Source organism: Anomalospiza imberbis, chromosome 1 (genome assembly GCF_031753505.1).
Source record: "Anomalospiza imberbis isolate Cuckoo-Finch-1a 21T00152 chromosome 1, ASM3175350v1, whole genome shotgun sequence".
Classification (NCBI taxonomy): domain Eukaryota; kingdom Metazoa; phylum Chordata; class Aves; order Passeriformes; family Viduidae; genus Anomalospiza; species Anomalospiza imberbis.
In genome coordinates, this window is record NC_089681.1 from 72,369,922 (window position 1) to 72,390,155 (window position 20,234).

The 20,234-nt window shown below is 38.7% G+C and overlaps 1 protein-coding gene across 3 annotated transcripts; it reads right to left on the reverse strand.

Moving 5' to 3' along the window:
* Positions 1–3,623: 3,623 nt before the first annotated feature.
* Positions 3,624–11,366, reverse strand: CMBL (carboxymethylenebutenolidase homolog). Of its 3 annotated transcripts, none has more exons than XM_068196610.1 (6): positions 11,235–11,366; positions 8,448–8,670; positions 7,558–7,665; positions 6,340–6,482; positions 5,095–5,186; positions 3,624–4,109 (listed from the first exon to the last, which is right to left on the reverse strand). In XM_068196610.1, exons 2-6 carry the CDS (start codon positions 8,660–8,662, stop codon positions 3,930–3,932), a joined length of 738 nt encoding a protein of 245 aa, XP_068052711.1. In that variant the 5' UTR covers positions 8,663–8,670; positions 11,235–11,366; the 3' UTR covers positions 3,624–3,929. The 3 variants fall into 3 exon arrangements, with proteins under 3 accessions (XP_068052711.1, XP_068052703.1, XP_068052693.1); XM_068196602.1 differs by lacking the exon at positions 11,235–11,366 and adding an exon at positions 11,151–11,190; XM_068196592.1 differs by lacking the exon at positions 11,235–11,366 and adding an exon at positions 8,998–9,128.
* Positions 11,367–20,234: the final 8,868 nt, after the last annotated feature.

A 20,234-nucleotide genomic window follows, 5' to 3' on the forward strand; every position in this document is an offset into this window, starting at 1 on the left:
TGTCTTCAGTGCACCTTTCTAGAGCCTAAGCTACCACTCCTGGTCTGTGGCAAAACACATTGAAATCTCATTAGTTAAAGGTATGCAGTCCAGTTTGATCACAACCTATGTAGCAACTACAGCTCTAAATAGCAAACTTAGTGTGCCTGTGAATGTGGCCAAAATGTATTACAACAAGGCATTCAGATGGACTGAATCTATTGGTGTAGTCATCTCTATCACATCTTCCATCAATTCTCCAAATTCCATCAAGTTCAAATTCTGGTCAGGCTTCTAGCCCTGAAGCCTCACTAATGCAGCATAGCAATGATTCAACTCCTTCCCTAGGGCCAGCTTTGAAGAAAAAATAAGACAAAAAAGCCTTTTTCAAGACCTAGCAACAGAGTTCCTTGGAGCCAGAGTTTGCAGCTGAGGAAGAACTGCTCCCCACATCCGTGCAGTTGGTGCTGTACAGAGGGACACATTTCTAAAGTAAGTGCACAGTCTCTTATAATGTACCATAAATCATAGATGACCTCGGCCAGAAGGTGGAGGGCATTTTTTTAAACAGTCTGGGTGCACATTATTTTATGGGAATATTGGCACTGCTACGTATGTATGTCCAGGGGAGGGGGAGAGTGGGGGGGGGATGAGGCAAGCAGGAGTGCTTTTCTTTGTCTTTGCTGACTATGGCCTCTACACTAAAAGCCCATTCGAATTTAGGAGCCAAAGAAGCTGAGAAAAATTAACAAGATAAAACAATGGCTATCTGGTTTAGACACCATAGTAAAAAAAAAAAAAAAAAAAAAAAAGAACTTGACAGAGAACAATACAGAAAAAGGAACAGAGTTTAAAAGGCATTTTGTGGATTAAAAACTGTTGCCATAAAGATTTAACTGAAACCAATAAAAAAGCTCCCCTTAAGCATGTTAAAAAAGGTAGGCAAATTGGAATAGAAGTTAAGCCAGTATAATATTAAACTGATTAAATATAACAGATGCTACCAAAATGCTTGTGTCAGTGTTGAGTTTTCTGAGTCTTTCATCTCAGATAGTGTATTTTATAGAATCACAAAATCACTGGTAAGGTTGGAAGAGACCACAGTGGGTCATCCGGCCCAACATTCTTGCTCAAGCAGAGTCATCCTCGAGCTCATTGCACAGCATTGCATCCAGACAGTCCTGGAATAGCTTCAGTGAGGGAGACTCCACAGCCACTCTAGGCAATCTGCTCCAGTCCATGGTCACCTGCACAGTAAAGAAGTTCTTCCCCATATTCAGGTGGAACTTCCCATACATCACTTTCTGCCCATTGCCTCTTGTACTATTGCCTGGCACCATCAAGAAGAGCCTGGGTCTGTTCTCTTGACCTCTTCTCTTCAGATACTTATAGAAACTGATGAGGTCCCCTCTCTGCCATCTCTTCTTGAGGCTGAACAGGCCCAGTTGTCCCAGCCTCTGTTGTAAGAGAGATGTTCCAGTCCCCTCATCATCTTTGTTGCCCTCTGCTGGACCTGCTCTGGGAGCTTCATGTCTCTCAGGAGAGACACAGGAGTCCAGAACATGACACAGCATTCCAGATGTGGCCTCACCAGAGCTGAATAGAGGAGCAGGATAACCTCCCTTGACCTGCTGGCAATGATGTTTGCTAATGTACCTGTTTTTGGTTTTTTTCCTATAAAAACAAATATATAATAAAATGTAACACCTGTCCTACAGCAAGAGACTCTCAATTCTCCAAGGAAAATGAATTTTGGCAAAATACTCTTCAGTTTTACAGTCTCTCCTCACCTCAGGGAAAATTTGGCAACATTTAGCCCTATTCCCTAAGAATAGGGAGAAGAATAAGAATTTTATCTTCATTCACATAAAAAACCAAGCTGGACAAGTTTGCCAACCAAGATATTACCTTCAGAGAAAACAGGGCACTTTTATTTAAAATCCACATGAGAAAATAGTTGTAGAGAGTTCCATTTCATCATCTTTCTCTGTTCTCATAGCAACCCTGATAAACTGGGCATGAATCCAGAGCTGGGAATTGAATTTACCCTTTACAGATTGCCTGAACCACAAACCTACATTGCTTCCTTCCACGCAGGTCTGTGCATTATTATGCTCCCATTCCCTAAAGCTGGGCAGGAAAACACCTCAGATGTGCCCACACCAGTGCATGGAGGTATCTGCAGTTCTCTCCTGGGAAACTGTTCCTCTTCTACCTGCTGAGAACAGAACCATGCCAGGACTGGCAGGAAGCACAGAAGTCACTGTCTAGCCCTTCCCTCTGTCTATAAGTCACTGGGAGTCTGCACAGATTGAGCACAAGGGCAGGATCAGGGGGGCATCATGGAACTTCTCACCTCCAGTGTGCAGGGACTATTTCTTCCAGCATGACTGATGGCAGCAATGCCCTGCAGACCTGAAGAGGTTTTCCCTGCACTGTCTGGACCCAGTAAAAACTGAAGGCTCATCTCTCCTGAAATCATTGAGCAAGGAGATGGAAACAAAATGTGCAGTGCCCAAACCACAGAACAGCAGTAATCACTGACCAAGGGAATGGACCAAAGAGCAAAGGAAGATTTTGCATTTCTGCCTCAGAGGTTCACATGAAATCTTTTTGAAAGATAGATTTTCTTTAACATCAACCAGTGTGCTGCAGACATAACTATTTTCTCATGGGACATACAGAGTACATTGCAGGAGGGAAGGAGTGATGTGAAGAAGGGGGTTGAAATGGAGGGAGGGTTGAAGCACTGCTGGGGATTTGGGACCTGAGGTGGGACTCACATGGTGGGAGACTCAAAGAGACACCATGGAATTCAGACACACATGCAGCTACAACTCCACCACAGACGACTTAGGCCCCCAGCTAGGAAAGAGCCAGAGGGAATGTGACTTCCTGAGAGAGCTGTCAGGCATGGCTGGCAGCAGCAAACTCAAAAAGAAAAAATGTTGTGGGGCAACGGAAACCATGGAGGGGCTGCAACTAGAAAGGCAATGTTCTGTGAAAGCTCCCTGGGCTCACACTTATTTACCTGAGAGGAAAATGGGCAATGTTCAGTGCAGTATTTTAGCCACATCTATTCCCTCAGCATCAGAAATACAGGCAAGATCTCACCACATGGTTTTTGGGAATTATACTGGGAGCTGAAATAGGGTAATGTTCCCCAGTGACTAGGAATGGGCTGTACCTTACCAGTAACAATACCCAATGAAATCACAGCAGAGAGAAATCTTACGATAAAGGAATGATTTGTGGAGGTGAGGAGGCAACGTTGGAGGTTGGTTTAGATCAAACTCTGAATTTGGTTCAGTAGGTAGGGCAACTGCCTGAAACCATGAGACATGAAGGATTTGCATCAAGATAATTGTGAAATTATGTGATTTCCTCTAATCTCTTCAGTCATGGTTCCCAAATTTTTGCAGCTCCCTTTCTGTTCACATACATTTCTTTCCACTGTATTTCCCCTTCCTTTTTCTAACTCACTTTTCATGAATTCTGAATAGGATATTCTGTTTCCAAGAAAATCTCCCAGCCTTCCAACCCAGAACTATATTTACCTAAAAGCTGAAAATCTTGGAGCTGAAAAATCTCACAACTAAACAACACTAAACACAGCTTTAAGGAGAGAGTTTCTCAAGCATGAGCAGAGTTTCAGTGACTTTTAATCCTGTTGAAATTGATATAAAAATATTAAACTTGCAGGTGCCAGAAAATATGCCATATGAAATTCTAATAATTTTAAGATATCCAAGACCAGTGTTAAAAACCTACTTTACATTTACAGCTTTCAGCATTTGAAATGCCATTTCTAAGCCCCTACTTAGAAGGTAAGTGCAAATAAGTCATGTTATTGCAGAAGAGTTTTACAAAATATTTTCATGGTTGTAAGAACATTTTAAGCAATATATTCCGTATTATTTTCTGGTTTTGTTTATTGGCATTAATTTAATCTAAATATATTTATTCAGCCAGTTGATCATATCCTTTCTTCCTTCCTCAATATAAGGTTTATCTTGAGGGTTGATATCTTCTCTTTTGCGATGCACAAACCCATGTGTCTGTCCAGGGTAAATTTTAACTTCATAATCAACTTTACAGTTCTGTTTAAGTTTCTGCTCCAGCAAGGTGACCTGTAACACAGAACATTCTATGTTGGCTAAGTACAAAGTTAACACATTCCGTATTTACATTCCCAAAACTGTCCTCATTTTTACTTTTCTGAAAGACAGACAATTTATCCTTGCCACTGTTTTCCACTAATTTTATACCTAAATGCATTTCTGTTACTGCACTTGCTTTATTTAACTAGGCTTTTTTTCCCCCAGTAAAATACCAGCATGTGACTGTATAAAACATAAAAAAATATTACCTGGATTACTATTAATGCCTGTAAAGGTAAAAAACCTACTGCTCAGCAACATGAGAAGGTTGTCATGTAGTGAACACTGTATGAGTTGCTGCTGATAGCCCTCACATTAAAAATTGGGGCAGGAGTTTGAATTAATTTGAAGTTGAGGGAGGAGGGGCAGAGACAAAATCAGCAGTTCAAAGTGGCTGGAATTTTTGCTAGGAAAGTTAAAGCCAACATCACTCAATAAAAACGTTTTTCCCTTTGATCCCCTTGGCACATAATCATCCTTCTCCAATCATTCTCCACTCAGGCTCCAGAGAAAGGCTACTGACAGAGTGACAGAAAGGAGAATTTCTGTAGGACAGTGGAAAAAGGAAAAGGATAGCCACAGGATCTTTTTAATTCTCCTACAACAAGTGATTCCATTGGAACAGACAGATTTTATGGACCATTGGTATCACTAAAAAGGGTCTCCTATCTTAAACTTGTCAGAAGGCTTTCTTTGCATTCTTGTTTTTTTCCTAGGAACTGATGAAAATCACCCAAATTTTCAAACAGGATCAGAAAATGCTTTTAGTGTAATGGTAAAACTTTTTTTTTTATTTGGGGATAAACAGCATAAATTTGTGTAGAAGAACTGAAAGAATTAGTGAAAGAGAAAGAAAAGTGCAAATTAGTTTTCATCTTTGTGTTCATTAAAAACCAAATTACAAAACAAGCATGAAAAGCATTAAAAAGACAAATATCTGTGATGGGGAACTCACCTGCTCCAGTGGAATAATGTCATCCTTCTCACCAAAAATGAAGAAGGTAGGATGCAGCAAACTGTGTTTGTCCTCAAAACGCCTGATCACTCCTAAGGAAGAAGAAAACATGCATACAAGAAGTCATGCTACCTAAAGTAGCTAAAACGCTACAGAATCTATACAGTGAAACTTTGAGACATTTTCATCAGTTACAGCCCATCAGTTTGCAATGGAATTTAACACACTTTGCCTAAAAGTCCCTTTTGTTGTGGAATGTTTGCAAAGTCATTAAAGATAACATCAGTTGTGTGAAAAAACAACTGAGACCAGTTCTGTGGGAAAAATCAGGGAAGAAGTGTTACACTTGCCCCATTTTTGTGGGTCGTTTTGAGTGACTGCTTCTGACCACTGTCAGAGACAGAGTTCTGTGACAGATGGACACTTTGGAACTGCTCACCTCTGGCTTGGGAATACCATTTTTAAGATAATTGTCAATACTGATAATTCCACATACATGGCTACAATTTCAGTGTATGTATATTTACACTGATATGACTTCACAACAAATACACATTATAATTTTGACTATTCAAATACATTTGAATAAAAGTTACAGTAGAACTAACCAGCTGCCACCCTGGCTACTCTTTTCATTCCTGAGATTATTACAACAATAAAGTAAAATATTAGCAAGGAACACTGTTGAATTGTCTCAATTGATCAGCATATCAATGCAGCAAAACAATCCCAATGATCTTTCTGGAAAAACACCTTCAATTTGCTTTCACTTCTAATCAATATAAGTTAGTCTGGGTTCTGTAGAAGTACAGAGGTCAGTAAGAAAAATATTAAAGGCAGTATAAATGCATTGAGTAATGTGTGAGAGTACAGGGTTAAAACAGAATTAAAAATAGTTCCTATTACTAACGAGGGACAACTGTCTAAAAGATGTAAAAGATGTGCCTAGAAGCCCTTTTGTCATCACCAGCCAAGAGGAACCTCAGCTACAGTAAGGCCATGGCATTTGGCACTATGTTCACAGGTGCTGTCCTGGTCATGCCACTCTTTAAGTATATAGATCTTGCTGGGTACACTTGAGTGTAAAAATGTGAGTGTGCAAAATCAAATGACTTATAGATTATTTATAATAAAATTACCTTGTTCCACTAGAAGTCACAGAGAATTTTGTTACAGCAATAGCCCTACAGAATTGCTTCCTGCACTGTTTTTCTGCTCAGAATGCAGCAGGTATCTCAGGCTTACCATAGAGGGACACTCCGGTCTTTAAATGGGGATTTTTCAGCATCAGATGTTGCACTGCTGCTCCACCCCAGCAAAACCCAATGACACCAATCTTCTTCGCACCACATTGGTCCTTTAGATACTTGAGGACGACATCAACTTCTCTGAGACATGCAAATGAAAGTGAAATAAGGCTCTAGCCTGTTTCTCTGGCCTCTTTGGTGGCTGCTGCTCAAAGTCTGGGTGGGCATCAGTCTGCTTCTGGGACAAAGTGACTGTCTTTGCATCAATCCTGGTTTTTCTCTTTCCCTTACTTACCAAATTGTCTTTATCTCAACACATGAGTTTTCTTGCTTTGTTTCCCTTATTCTCTCCCCTATTCCTCTCGTGGGAGCAACTGAGTGGTAGTCCAGGTTGTTGGCTGCTGGTTGGGGTCAACCCACAACACTACTTTACTATTATTAATTTCTAAAATACAAGACAACCTCCAGGGGAGAAGACAAAGGAGAAAATCAGTCTTCCTAGATCATTGTTACTAGGATATGAGGTGATTTTATGAACAGCAGTCAAATTAATTTCATAAATAGCAGTAGTTATCACACAAATAAAAGTTTGAGACCCACAGCCAGTCAAGAGCATCCTGTTACCACAAATGTGACTTACATGCAAAACATCTCTCACAAGGATGACAAATATTTTATAAAATTGTGGAAGCAAATTTCCAACTGTTTTTTCTAAATTAGCAGTTACATTATGCAATCAAGCTATGTGTCAGATAAAAATGGGAAAAATACAGAAAAGTGGAAAAGCAGTGTGCTTTCAACTAGTTGTGATCTGATGGGGAGCAGAAGAAATATTCCCTCATTACATAGTGTTTGCATTTGCACCCTATATGAAATCTATGGAATTTGTGCCTTCCTGAGGGGGATACAAGTGGCCAAAGTGACCTGCATTTTCTAGCCTTTGCTGGTTCTTTCCTTTTCATTCATTCATTTTGCTTCTACTTTCTGTACAGACAAACACTGGGAACTTTTATACTTCAAGTGTCTACTTTTATCTGCAAAGCACCACTCACATAACCATGAGCTTGTCCCATGAGCTGCATGAACTTTCTATTTGTGGACATCCAGCTATATTTGACCCACTAATAATTTAGGATCTAATTTTGTGTTTTCACTGAGGCAAAAATTCCTATGAAATATGGATGTCCGCTCGGTGGACGAGGAACAATGGCTATACTTGTCTATTTTGCCGGCATCTCGTGTTTTCACCCAGTCATCGAAAGATGCCCAGTCGTTAGAAGGTTTCCAAGCTTCTTGTCCTACAAAAAAATCTGGGCAGATGGCTCTGGAAGAAAAATGAAAATATTTTATGTCCATGAAATAATACTGGAAAAGGATTAAAGGGAAGGCTGCATGTACTACACAACAAATTTTTTGCTGAATACATAGTACTTAACCTCACCAAAGCATTATACCAACAACCCTCAATAATTTTCTACATGTAATAAGAAGACTTAGTATAATTTCCAGTTACATTTTACCCTGTTAAAATTCATTACTTAATTTGATAAATAGTTAACTGTAACTGAAAATCCTTGGTGGTTTCCTACCAGACTTAAAAATCCAAAACCAAACCAAAGAAACTACAATTTACATGGTACGTATGTTTAGCCTGGAAGGAACACTAATCCAGTAATACAGGAAAGAGGACACTCCATATGCTTTTCATATATTTGAGAATTTGTTTCTCTATTTGGCACAAGCTAGTACACCTTCCCTTCACAGAAAGATCTTCAGCTTCTTTGGAATTTTTACCATAACAGCCAAGTTGCACAGAGGGAGGGAGGAAACAGGCTGCTACAGGCTCATGGAGGACAAAAGATGCAGAATAAGAAAATTTTCTGTTTCTCTCCTCCTCTTCTGTGATTACCTACTAACTCGTTATGGTAAGACTACTCAATTATTTTAGACTTCTTTCACTGTTTTACCAGAAAGCTCCTTGGAGAAAGGGGTAAAGAAAAACTGTGAAATTATTTGTGTTTGAATGGTTTATATGAAAAAAGGAAAAAATTGGTTCAACAAACTTTCATATTAAAAAGACACTTGGAAAACAGCAGTATTTCTTACATGTATCCATTAGTTGTTAGCATATCAGCTATGTATCTGGTGTTTGGGAGTTGCCATCCAAATATGTCGTGAATCACAATCACAGCTTTGTCAGTGCTGGCAGAAGGTTTGCAGACATATGCCTTGATGTGCCCAACCTGAACCTCCTGCCCACGGCCTCCATAGTCAAACCTGTCCCCAATATCACATGGGCAGGGCCTCGATTCATTGGCCATGTGTGATACTAAGGAAAAAAAAATATTCAGTAGTGAATACCAAAGCATGCCACACTGAAGAACGTCAGAAGACAGCAGTATCATCAGCTTTTGAATTTTTTAATCATTACAGTAATAGGATGAACATGCTCATCACTGTTTGATCTAAAATGCAGCATTAGTCAGTAAGCCCACTGGGTTATTTAAAATAAATAAGTTTATTGTTAGAGTTTCTTATGTTATGAAGTCTTCAGCAGGGACCTGGTACATGCTAGGATTTCCATGCCCTACAGTGAATAGTACAATAAAAATAAAGTTATGAGCAAGCAGCAAGGCAACCATCACAAACTATTTACATAGTGATGAAGCCAGTCCTTCCACTCTTCATCATGCGTATTTCCTGTCAGGAATGCATAGCTTTCTTTAGTAGACAGTAAAGGCTTAATACAAGATTCAGCATTTTGAAAGAAAAAAGTCAACAGCTACTGTGCAGAAAGATATAATTACACATAGATTAAGCATTATATTTTCATCCAGGGATGTAAAATACTACATAACTGAAATTTTCAGTGTCAATAAATCCTTTTTCTAAACAGCTTTAGCCTCAGATGTTGCAGACTTTTGAAGAAGGATATTTAAGAAGGATGCCAAAAAAAAGTACCAGCACAAGTCAGAATATAAAATTGTATTTCTTTAATATTAAATAAACAATGCATTAAAACCCCAAGATAGGAAAACAAGAAAAACAAATATAAAAAACCCAAAATCTTAAAACTAAGCCAAATCTTTTATCAAGAAGGTAAGAGTAGGGTATGGTTAATTTTTTCCAAACTATTGCTTAAATGAAAATAAACACGTAATTCACAAAGGTCAAAAAGTACCAGCAGAATCTAACACACCTTTATGTAGGTGCTTGGACTCAAGTTAATGATTTTCTGCCGTCAAGCTTAGGTTAACCAACTGAATAACTCCTGTGAATATTCACACAGCATCTACAAATTATTCAAGAACATGGAAAGAATTTAGATAAAGCTCTGCTCAAGCTCTCTACAGATAAATCATGTGTATTACCATAGAAACTTTGCTAGTAAAGAAACAAGGATCTTCAAACTTGACAATTTGGCTACAAATTGTAGCCAAAAACACAGAGAGAAATAGTAAAAAGCAGATTACTGAAGTGTCCCTGGACAAGTGGGACTTAAAGATTTGTGCAGTTAAGGGACAGTTTTATGGAAGCCAACAAACAACTTGGCAGACAGAAAATTTGGACAGAATTCTAGAGGCCAACAAATTCTGGATTTGCAGACTTTAAAATTCAGACTCTCCCAACCAGTATCACCAGGGCTAGACTACAGATATAAGGTGATTTCATTTTGCCGATCAGTTCAGATCAGTTGAAGACAAGCTGTGTCATATTTGAAAGCTGTATTATCTCTGGGCACACATCTAAACTAGTATTCTACCTTTTCTTTTTTAAATAAGTCACACCCATAAGTGTCCTTTTTTCTCTACATGTTGTGGTCTCATATATAGGACTTCTAATTTAAAATAAGTTTACCAGGAAAAAAAATGAATGAGAATATAAGGCAAAATACAGTGCAAATATATAACAGGAGGAAATTCATAACTAATTTTCCATTCACAAACTGTTTCCTTCTGATTAGACTAAATCAGAAAATATAACAAAACCAGGGATTAAATATTAAAGAAACTTATATTTCAGAATTCCAGAAACACATATACCATGCCCTTACCAGTATATCCTCAAAGGCTTTAACTGAAAACATTCCATACTATCTGATAAAATGTAAAGCATCACATAGAACATGAAATATTTAAAGATGCAGATATAGTCACTGATGAAAATATCTCCAGCTGCAAGACTGTGAGGGATAGCATTGGCTTGTATGGTTTAGAAGCCACATAGACTTCCAAGCTCTGTAGCATAGGCAAGATATTTCAGTGTTTCTGCATCTGCTGTAGTAAACACAAACAGCATCTCTTTCCATTCCTAAGCTGCTATTTAAACATTGCTTAAAAATTAATTTCCCCCTCTTACATTTATCAAAGCTAATATTTTAGGAGGATCTGAAAACCCACAGCCTTGGCATACCACCATTTCCACCTGCAAGCACTTGAGAATTTACTGGAAGACCAAACCAGAATTAATTTTCAGATACTTGAATCTACAGCTAGTGAAAATATAAGGATATTGCTGTGTGTGGCACCATCACTTTCAACACACTTTCCTGAGTCTTCCTCCTCAGAGGTCTTCCCCACCTCTGGAAGGAAAATAACAGGCAGGTTCCTGAACCATCATCTCAAAAAGGGGAAAAAAAAAAAACAAAACAAAAAAAAAAAAAAAAAAAAAAAACAAAAAAAAAAAAAAAAAACAAAACCCCCCCCCAAAAAAAAGTGGGGGGAAAAAGAAAGGGAAGAAAGTAACCCCCAATTTAATGCACTGTGCCTGCAAATAAAATGAAAGTCTCCTGAACACGCTGAGTCACACCTCGCAAGCGCTTGTTCTACGTTTCTCAGGGGGAAAAAAAAAAAGCCCTGACTTTTTAAAAACCCCAAACAAACCCACACATACCTGCAGCGCTGCAGGCAGACAGCAGAAGCGGGATGCAGGAGCCCGGCGCGGCTGAATTGGATCCCCAAGCCAAGCGCTAACTCCCAAAACGAAAGGGGCGAGCCCAAGGATCAGGTTCCTTTAAAAGAGTTACATAAGCCCGTGCCTGTGCGCCTCGCCGAGTGAAGAAGGGCGCTCTTTTTAAAGCTGTTCGTTTCGCTGCCACCGCGGGTGGGGTGTGCTGCCCTAGCTGAGGAACAAGCTTCTTTTGAACTTACACGAAATGGTATTCACGCCCGGAGGGCTTTTTCTTTTCGTTTCGAAAACATGTTGATTTAGCTGAACAACCCACCTAGAAAAAAAACTTTTTCGTTTAAGAGCGTTTCTTTGTTTTTAAAGGTTGGGGTCGAACACCAACACCAACTTTTAAACACTACATTGGCATAATTAATTCCTGAAACTATTTATCCATGGGTAAAAGACATATTTAAAGGCATCAGCAGAGTGAGGCAGGGAAGTAGAAATGTCATTTCAAAGCTCTATACTAGACAAAGCTTATACACTACAGGAAAAATATTTTCTTTTCAGAATGAAAATAAGTAGCATGTGAGAAAGGAATAGATTTCTAGATTGCTGTACCTCCATGCTAATCAGTAAGTGTTTAAAATACAGACATGTTTATCCTATCACAGGATATTTTATACGTTGTTTTTCATTTTTAGTCTCTGTCTGACCCTTGTATCCTTCCCATTCTCTGGATTTTCTTTATATGGGATTATTAGGATTATTTTGTAAAGACCTTTAGCTAAATATGTTAGCAATCCAAAATTCCCTGTTTCCTCAGAGGTGCATCTATGAAGTAGACTAAATGCACGCTAGTCTAACACACTTTTGTCTCAGTTTAGTCCTCATATATAAAGTGTTTGCTTGTAACTTCATTAGTGCTCTTTGTTTGCAATCCCTAAAATAAAGTTAAACAAATGAAAAAAAAGCCCATCCAAGAGTTCCAGAGCAAAGTCATAAGGCTCAAACCCCAATCCTTTTGTTTTATGTTTTTGGCTCTTCCCACTTGTGCGCCACAAATTATAGCGCACAAGGACACTAGGTCCTCCTTATCAACTTTAGAGAACAGCAGTAAAATAAATGAGAGAATAATTGTGAGTTTTCATCATTTAAACAAAAATGGCAGCAATGCTTGCAGAACCTTCTCTCCACTAGAGTTGTTTAATTGCATTTCCACTTTCTTAGTCATGTGGAAATAATTCTTTATACGTGAGACTATTCTGCTTTACCTTAAGGTTAAACTTTGGAAACTAAACTGCTTTTGATGTCTTGTTGTTTCATGTTCCTTGATAGGCAATCCATGCTGATTTTTCATGTAGAAGTCAAAGCTTAATTCAATGCATCCACAATCTCCATACATGCATTTGGCTGCACTTCACAATGTAAACACTTGCCTCTTTCAGATCTCATATTTCCAGCTCCTACTCAGAGACTTACGAATTTATCATGAATATTTGGCTGTACTTGTAGTAACTATAATAATATATATTATACATATATATATAAATACACATATATAAAATACACATTTATAACGTAACTATGATAATATGGTTCAGTAGCTATCTACCCTTTCATTTCACAAAAATACTGCGTGTCAGTCTGTTTTTCTAATTTTTGCTTAGTCACAGTGTTTGTGTTGCAGTTCACGTGCTGTTCCAGAATTTATGAATGACTGCTGTTCTCTAAATAGATGGCCTGATCGTCGTGTCCCACATTAACAAACCTTCTAACGCTAATGGAACACCATTAATGTGGAGTTATCTGTGTTTTACACTGGGGCATTTAAGGCACCATACACTACCAAACTTCTGTATTCTTCTCCTGGAAAAAATGTGTTATGGCAGCTGTATCACCCAGGAAACAGCTGCATTTATATATTACATATCGGTGGTGTCACATGGAAATCAACAGTTAATCAGCATTTTCAGGTCAGAATTCTCTGAGGACCTCCCCATGAGAAAGATGGAGGGCCATTAGCAGCACGTAAAGTAGGAACACTTTAACAATCCCATTAAGAGAAATACAGGTCATTAGTACTGTTGACTATCTTTACAGGAGACACACCACAATAAATATTTCTCTGACAGTATATTTAATTTGAGAGACTGTCATTAGTAAAATTAAGACTTCCCTAAATTACATTTTTTCTCCTCATTTAAATGATATGCAGTCTTTATCTGTAGCTCTGAAAAGGTGGAAAGGGACATACACTCATGTTTGGTTTTCTTATAGAAGTACCACTACCTGATGAAGATATGAGGCAGCTGGGTTCAAACTAATGATCATGAGCCTTTCTCCCTCTTTAATTATGAGGCATAATTAAACCATGGAAGTCACTGTCACAAGGCATGCTAGAGCTCAGCAGTTCAAATAAGTTCCAAAAGGGTCTGGCAAATCCAGATTCTTGGTCCACCAGTGGCCATTTGACACAGTTGCAGGAGTGGCATTAGAAATTTCTAGCTCAGAAGTTCCCTGAAGCACAGGTTGCCAGGATGTTTAGCAAGGGGGGATATTCCCTACTGCTGGCCACAAATGGAGGATGGGTGCTGAGGTGGATGCAGTCTTGAGCTGATGAGACATGGACAATTTTGTCATATCACTGGCAGAAAAACTAAGGAACAAGATACGTCATGCAAAAACATGGATTGTTTTTGAAATGTGAGATTTCTTTTTCAGGCAGCAGCCATGGTTGTAAGCCTCACATTAAAATGTCCTGTCTGCACATTGATCAGTCTAGGAATCTATAGTGTTTAACAGAGCCACAGGGAATGCAAGAAAGTAGAGCCCTCTCTGAATAAGCTTAGCCACAAATTTTGAAAGAGGTGTGCTCCCTTACATCACCTGCTAAACACACATCTGCCACCAGGCTACAAGTCCAAAAAAGCTTCATCTCTCTAAATAAGCTTCACCAAACAATGCATTTGTGTTCCTGATTTTTGGGCTTGTGATTTATTTGGAACATAGATGAATAAGGGCCATAATACACAGATTAATTTACCATTAGTCTAACTTTAAACAATAATACGAATCTCAAGGAACTGGAGAGTGTTTCAAAGCATGTTAAAGCATTACATGCACTTTTGCACTCAGATCCTAGAAAACTTGTTGAAAGGAGGCCTCTCAATTGCAAAGACATGGACATAACAAAGGTATTTCCTATATGTGAAATATATGACAATGCCACATACACTACAACTGAACAAAAAGCATCTAACAGACACATATGGATGCAATTTGTCACATCCTACATGGTTTATGGGTTCCTAAGACCAATAGAAAAAAAGTGTCATACAGCAAAGGATATGTCCCTGAGTAGAGTACTCCAAAACAGCAGTGGAATTTTGATAAAACTTTTTTACTTGGGTTAGTAACCATACTTTTACAAAAGAAAGAGACTTTAAAAATATATAGATAGATAGATTTCATTCTTTGCCTAGGTTACATTAGCTCTTCTATGTCTAGTTCCATCTTTCTGCTTGTTGTTTTTTTTTTTTTTTTTGATCTTCAAGCACTATTAGGAGGCTGAGTTTTAACTCAGTTTAGCATGGAAATTAAAACATGCAGAAATCAAGGATGATGGAGGCTATTAGCATATTTGATGAAGGGGAATTAAGTCATCTTTTTCAGCAAACATGAAAAATTTAGGGTTCATGAGATTGGATATATCATCAGAATCTTTGATTAGTCCTAGAAAACATGTAAACAAAATCTTCAATTGACATTTTAGGGGAAAACCAGACTCAAATAGAGCATTCTGCAGTGAGAAATTTTTGCATCTCACACAATATGTAGCCATACATACTATCTTTATTTTGAAGCTACTGGTATCATGGCTTCTCAAAAGATACCTTTCTAGAATAAAACTCTATTTAAGCCAGTTTCTTACTATAGACAGAATATCTGAATTAAGACTTCAAAGATATCTTCTGTGCATACAAGCTTGAGTTCTTTCAAACTGACTGAGAAAAGCAATGCTTTAGTAAGCAGTCCAAAATGTTTTTGAGAACATCAGGAAAGGGCAGCTCAGCTATCTCAGCTTATGAGCAGAGCACAAAAAGGAAAGCTGGTGTTAAAATAAAGGAAAGCTTGTGTTAAAATAGCTGCAATCTAACTTTACAGAGCAGCTACAACAAAAACAACACTCCCTGCTCCTGGGTGAAGTTCTGGCTCTGAAGAATGCAGAGCAGTAGTAAACAGGAAAAAAGAAGCTAAATTGGGAAAGTGACCCAAGGACAACATGTATGTCTGTCCGGATCCAAATTAAGGACACGTCTGCTATGACCCTTCCAAAACCAGGAACTAATATCCTGACCACTGTCTTCTTTGCATAGTATCCTTCCAACTCTGCTAAAAATATCTCTCTTCATCAGGTGATAGCCTCATTTGAAAAAATGATGCTACATGAAGTGTTTAGGCTACACAATACACTTATGCATATATACCTGCTTGTGGGACATTCTTGGATTTACCTACCATAGAGAGATGCACCGGCCTTTAATTCCAAGTGTGTGATCATCAGGTGACCTACATCAACACCACCCACTCAAAAACCAATGACCCCTAATTTCTTTGCACCACACTGCTCCCTTCGGTATTTCAGGACAGCATCAGTTTCTCTGGAACATGTAAGGAAATGCAAATCAAGCAACCATAGTAAAACCAGTATCTGAAAATATATGAAAATATAGAGGTGCTTATATGACTGTCACCATATTATGCTGCTACTATATTTTCTTTTCCAAACCTTAATTAATTAATTATTTTAGGTAAATGTTAGAGGTTGCTAATTTGCTATCCTCAGAAAGAGAAAAAAGATATCTCAGTGGGATTCAATTAAAAAAGGAACATAACTACATCAAAGAAAACCTAAAAGGACAGATTGGAAAAGGATGGATATTGATTACACACCTACCTAAGAGTAAAAAGAGCTTACCATTCTGGGAGAAGCTGGACCAGTTTTTGCTTTGTAAATTTTGATAGAAAAGTAGTAAAAACCTCTCTAGAAAATAGTACTTATTAGCCAGTGAAAATGGTAACAATAACTGTAAGTTGTCATCTGGGATATTTTTTGCAGGGAACTTAATGTAACAAACATGGTAGACATTTTTCTTTGCTGAATTTGCTGAAAAAAACAGAATTTACAGTGTAGCATGAAATACATCTTGCCGAGATGCTGTGTTCTGAAAATACCCATTTACCCCTGTAGCATGTGTCACCATGCAGAGACAATAAAGATAAAGTATTGGTGGGAGCAGAGTGGCAGTTCAGGCTTTTAGATCACCTCCAGGCTGCTCCCAGCCCCAGTTCCTCACCCCCTTGGGCACCAGTGAAATTCCCCAGTAAACCAGCCTTGCAAACACAACATTACCTGCCAACACACAAACACTCACAACAAGCAAATTAAGTGCCAAGAAATTCTTTCCTGACTGGAGCTGACACTTGAAACGTTTGAATTGCCCGTAAGAAATGCCAGGCAGCACCCAACCCTGCCTTCCCATTGCAGCAGACAGGGGACAGATTCCAAGCTAAAAAGTTTCCGAGACAACTGACCCCTGTGAGACCGAAGCACTCTGGAAATGGTCCAGTTATCTCCCATAACCTTCTCTCCAAATACCCAAGCTCAGGAACGTTCGATGCAGCTACTCCCAAAAATCCAAGATATTTGCTCTCCCAGGAAAGTTAATTAGCTTGGCCTCTAATTAGTCTGACCCCTTCTCAGGGTTGTCTTGCCAGCAGCTTCCCTCTCTGTTATTAAGGCAACAGAGCCTGCTAGTGACAGGTCTTTGCTGATAAATGTGCAGGCAGTGCTGCACACAGGAGGAGAAGATGTGATACTCCTCCTGGCCCCCAGCACCACGTTCCCTAGGGAGCTACTGGCCCTCACTCTGCCTGATTATGCAGCCATCACCTCCCTGGGGGCAATTACACGATGCTGGGAAAGTTCTTTCACACAATCAATAATTCCTTTCTTCTTTCCATACAACGCCTTAAACAGCTGTTAAACTTAGTGAGACATCAGATCAGAATTATGGTTTCTCACGATTTGAGTCACTGAGCACTTTTAAACTGGCCTTTTTGAAGCAGAGGAAGCAATTTTTGTCAACAGCAGATGACAAAAATTCTTCACCAAGCCACTACTAAGAAAGTTGTCCTTGAATTCTCTTCAAGGCAAAATCATTGATTCCATCCACTTCTAGGAAGTCATTTCAAAAGGCCACTTTTGCTAGTGTAGCTAAAATAGCTGAATCCAATCTCAAACAAAACAAAAAGAAAAGAAACCCCAAACCAAACCAAACAAAAACAAACAATATAAAAAAGTGGGAAAAGGCAGGTTCTGACAGCAGCAGGCAATGTGATAGCCAGCTCCCTGACATTTTATTTGTGTATTTTCCTGCCATCTCAAGTTTTCAGCCAATCCTCAAAATCAGACCACTCATCAGAAAGCTTCTAAACTCCTCTTCCTCAAAAAAGGACAGCTGGCTCTTCACACATAGACACAAAAATCAAAATTGAATTAATTAATCACACACTGAGATTTTTTTTTGGCCCTTCATTGCATGGAAGATTTCTATCCAGACATATTTTTGATCTCTTTTTTCCTGAGAAAGTAATGTTTTTAAGTAACATTGTTACCTATTCCACAAAAATACCTATGAGCATTAGAAAACATTTAAATATACCAATAATGCTTTTTTCAATGACTAAACCACAAAATACATTCTGTGATACAAGTCTGGAAAATATTAATACTCTTATCCATAGTATTTCACTTGCTTTTCCTGGGTTTGAGTATGTAATTTGAAACTATACGCAGCAAAACAAAACATTATCTTATAAAATATGATAAAACTCTGTCCTGATTACAAAAATATTTACATTTTGCATACAACATATAGCATTTAACCTAAATCCATCATTGATGGGTTCCATGCAAACCAAGACAATTACATAAAATAGTTGTTTACTACAGAGCACATGGTGAGACTTACTTATGAGCTAGAAAAAAAACCAAAACAACAGATGCCTGATGGACTGGGGTCAGCAAAGAACAAGTGAGGGAAACTGTGTGAGAAGAAGGGGAGGGGTGTTTTACTCATCTCGTGACTGGAAAAAGGGAAGTGCGGTAAGAGTCCGCTCAGTACTGAGCTCCTGCATCACGGGATGCAAACCCTGGCTCAGGATGACCTTGGCTGAAATGTGTCGCATGACCAGCAGAGTTGCAACTCACCAGTGGAGGACAGAGTTTCCTCGTGCAGAAGGGACTCTGGAGGCTGCCATCACTAGGTCACCACCAGGTGTTGCTGTGTGTTCTTCCAAGCCCATCCCAATTGGAAGCAATGGGATCCCTGGGAAACAGCAATCATCTTTCACTTATTAAAATGTCTTTGGCTCTCTTAATCCTCAGACACACCTCATGGATGTTATTGAACATGGTGAAATGGCTGGATCAGTTTGGCCTAAATCAGACTGAAGTATGTTGCAATCATTTATTTTTCTTCACCTTGTTTGATAATTTCTATTACAAAAAAAAACCCCAACCAACCAACCAACCAAACAAACAACAACAAAAAAAAAAAAAAAAAAAAAAAAAAACCAAAAAAAAAACTAAAAAAACAACAGTGACACCCAGAGCATAAATGTATTTGGAAATGTATGGGCAAAACTGTGCAGCCTTTGCGTAAGAATCTGTCAGAAACACATAGTGCTTTGAAAGTGAACCTTCCCAAACCCATGCAGAAGAACAGGTTTTCCCCTCAAACTGATCTAATAAGGCAATAGCCGTCATGCTTAATATGGTCTCTGAAATGGAGTTCCAATAGCTCCTCATCCCATACTGCACTGGGAAAATTTAATCTATTTCCCTCTCAGTAAGCATTGATGCACCAGTTCAGCAGCATCTTGGAAGATATATGCAACTTCTCTTCATTTGGACACTGCTGCCTGAAAACGCTCAGTTCTCCTGAAGCCTTCTTCCCTTGACCACCGCATTCTTAACAGTTTGGGTGGAGGGAAAGAAGGTATCCCAAAAACAAGTATGGCAGAGTAGGGAAAATTTGCAAGGTAGTACAGAAAAATACCAATTGATCAGACACTGGGCACTTCTGACAGAGCAGACTCTTGCTGTAACAAACCAGCACATTGTCATAGCAGTGATTTACCAGTATCCTGTACAGCATGGAGGGTGTGTGTCCAGTGTCACATTGACAACATCTGCATTTGGTCACAAGACAAATATACTTCCAAACATGGAGCAGAATAGGTGATGTCGGGAAAGACAGTAACAGGGAGCAGACAATAGACCCTTGCATTGTTCCAGTGTGTCAGTAAAACCCTAAGGCTTGCAAAGGTAAAGTTTTTTTCTCAAGAGACAGGTTTACCTCCTTGCACTCCCACAGACAGATCTCAGCCACACCACACCTGTCTTCTGACGTCTGGCTTCCCTCATGCTCCGTAGGCTCAAGGCATTAAAGGCACTATCTCTCCAAACTAGACTTCTACAGAATCATGTGGAGGTTTGCTTTTTGGTACTGCATGTCTGTTCAAACCCCATATGAATGTCTGTAATGTATAAAGCAAATTGATTACATTGCAACATGTCCAGTTATTGCAAGATTTTTCTGCATTTTGGAATTTAACTGTTGCAGGACATTGCAAATGAATGTGAAAGCTTTGAAGGGGGAAGGAGATTGTATTTAATAACCATGGGTGCATATGAACCATTCACATACCCATATGCAAAATATATGACATTCATTCCTATTTCTGCTGATGGAAGTTTTTAAAAATCCCATCATATAACTCAGATTGAATGACTTTATTTTAAAAAAGGTTTGCAAAACCAGAATACATACATGTGTTTCAGAACACACTATTTTTAAAAGCCATCTCCCTTTGCTGGGAGAATAATCAAAATCACTTTTTACTGCATTATGTTTTCAGTATTCTACGTGTACA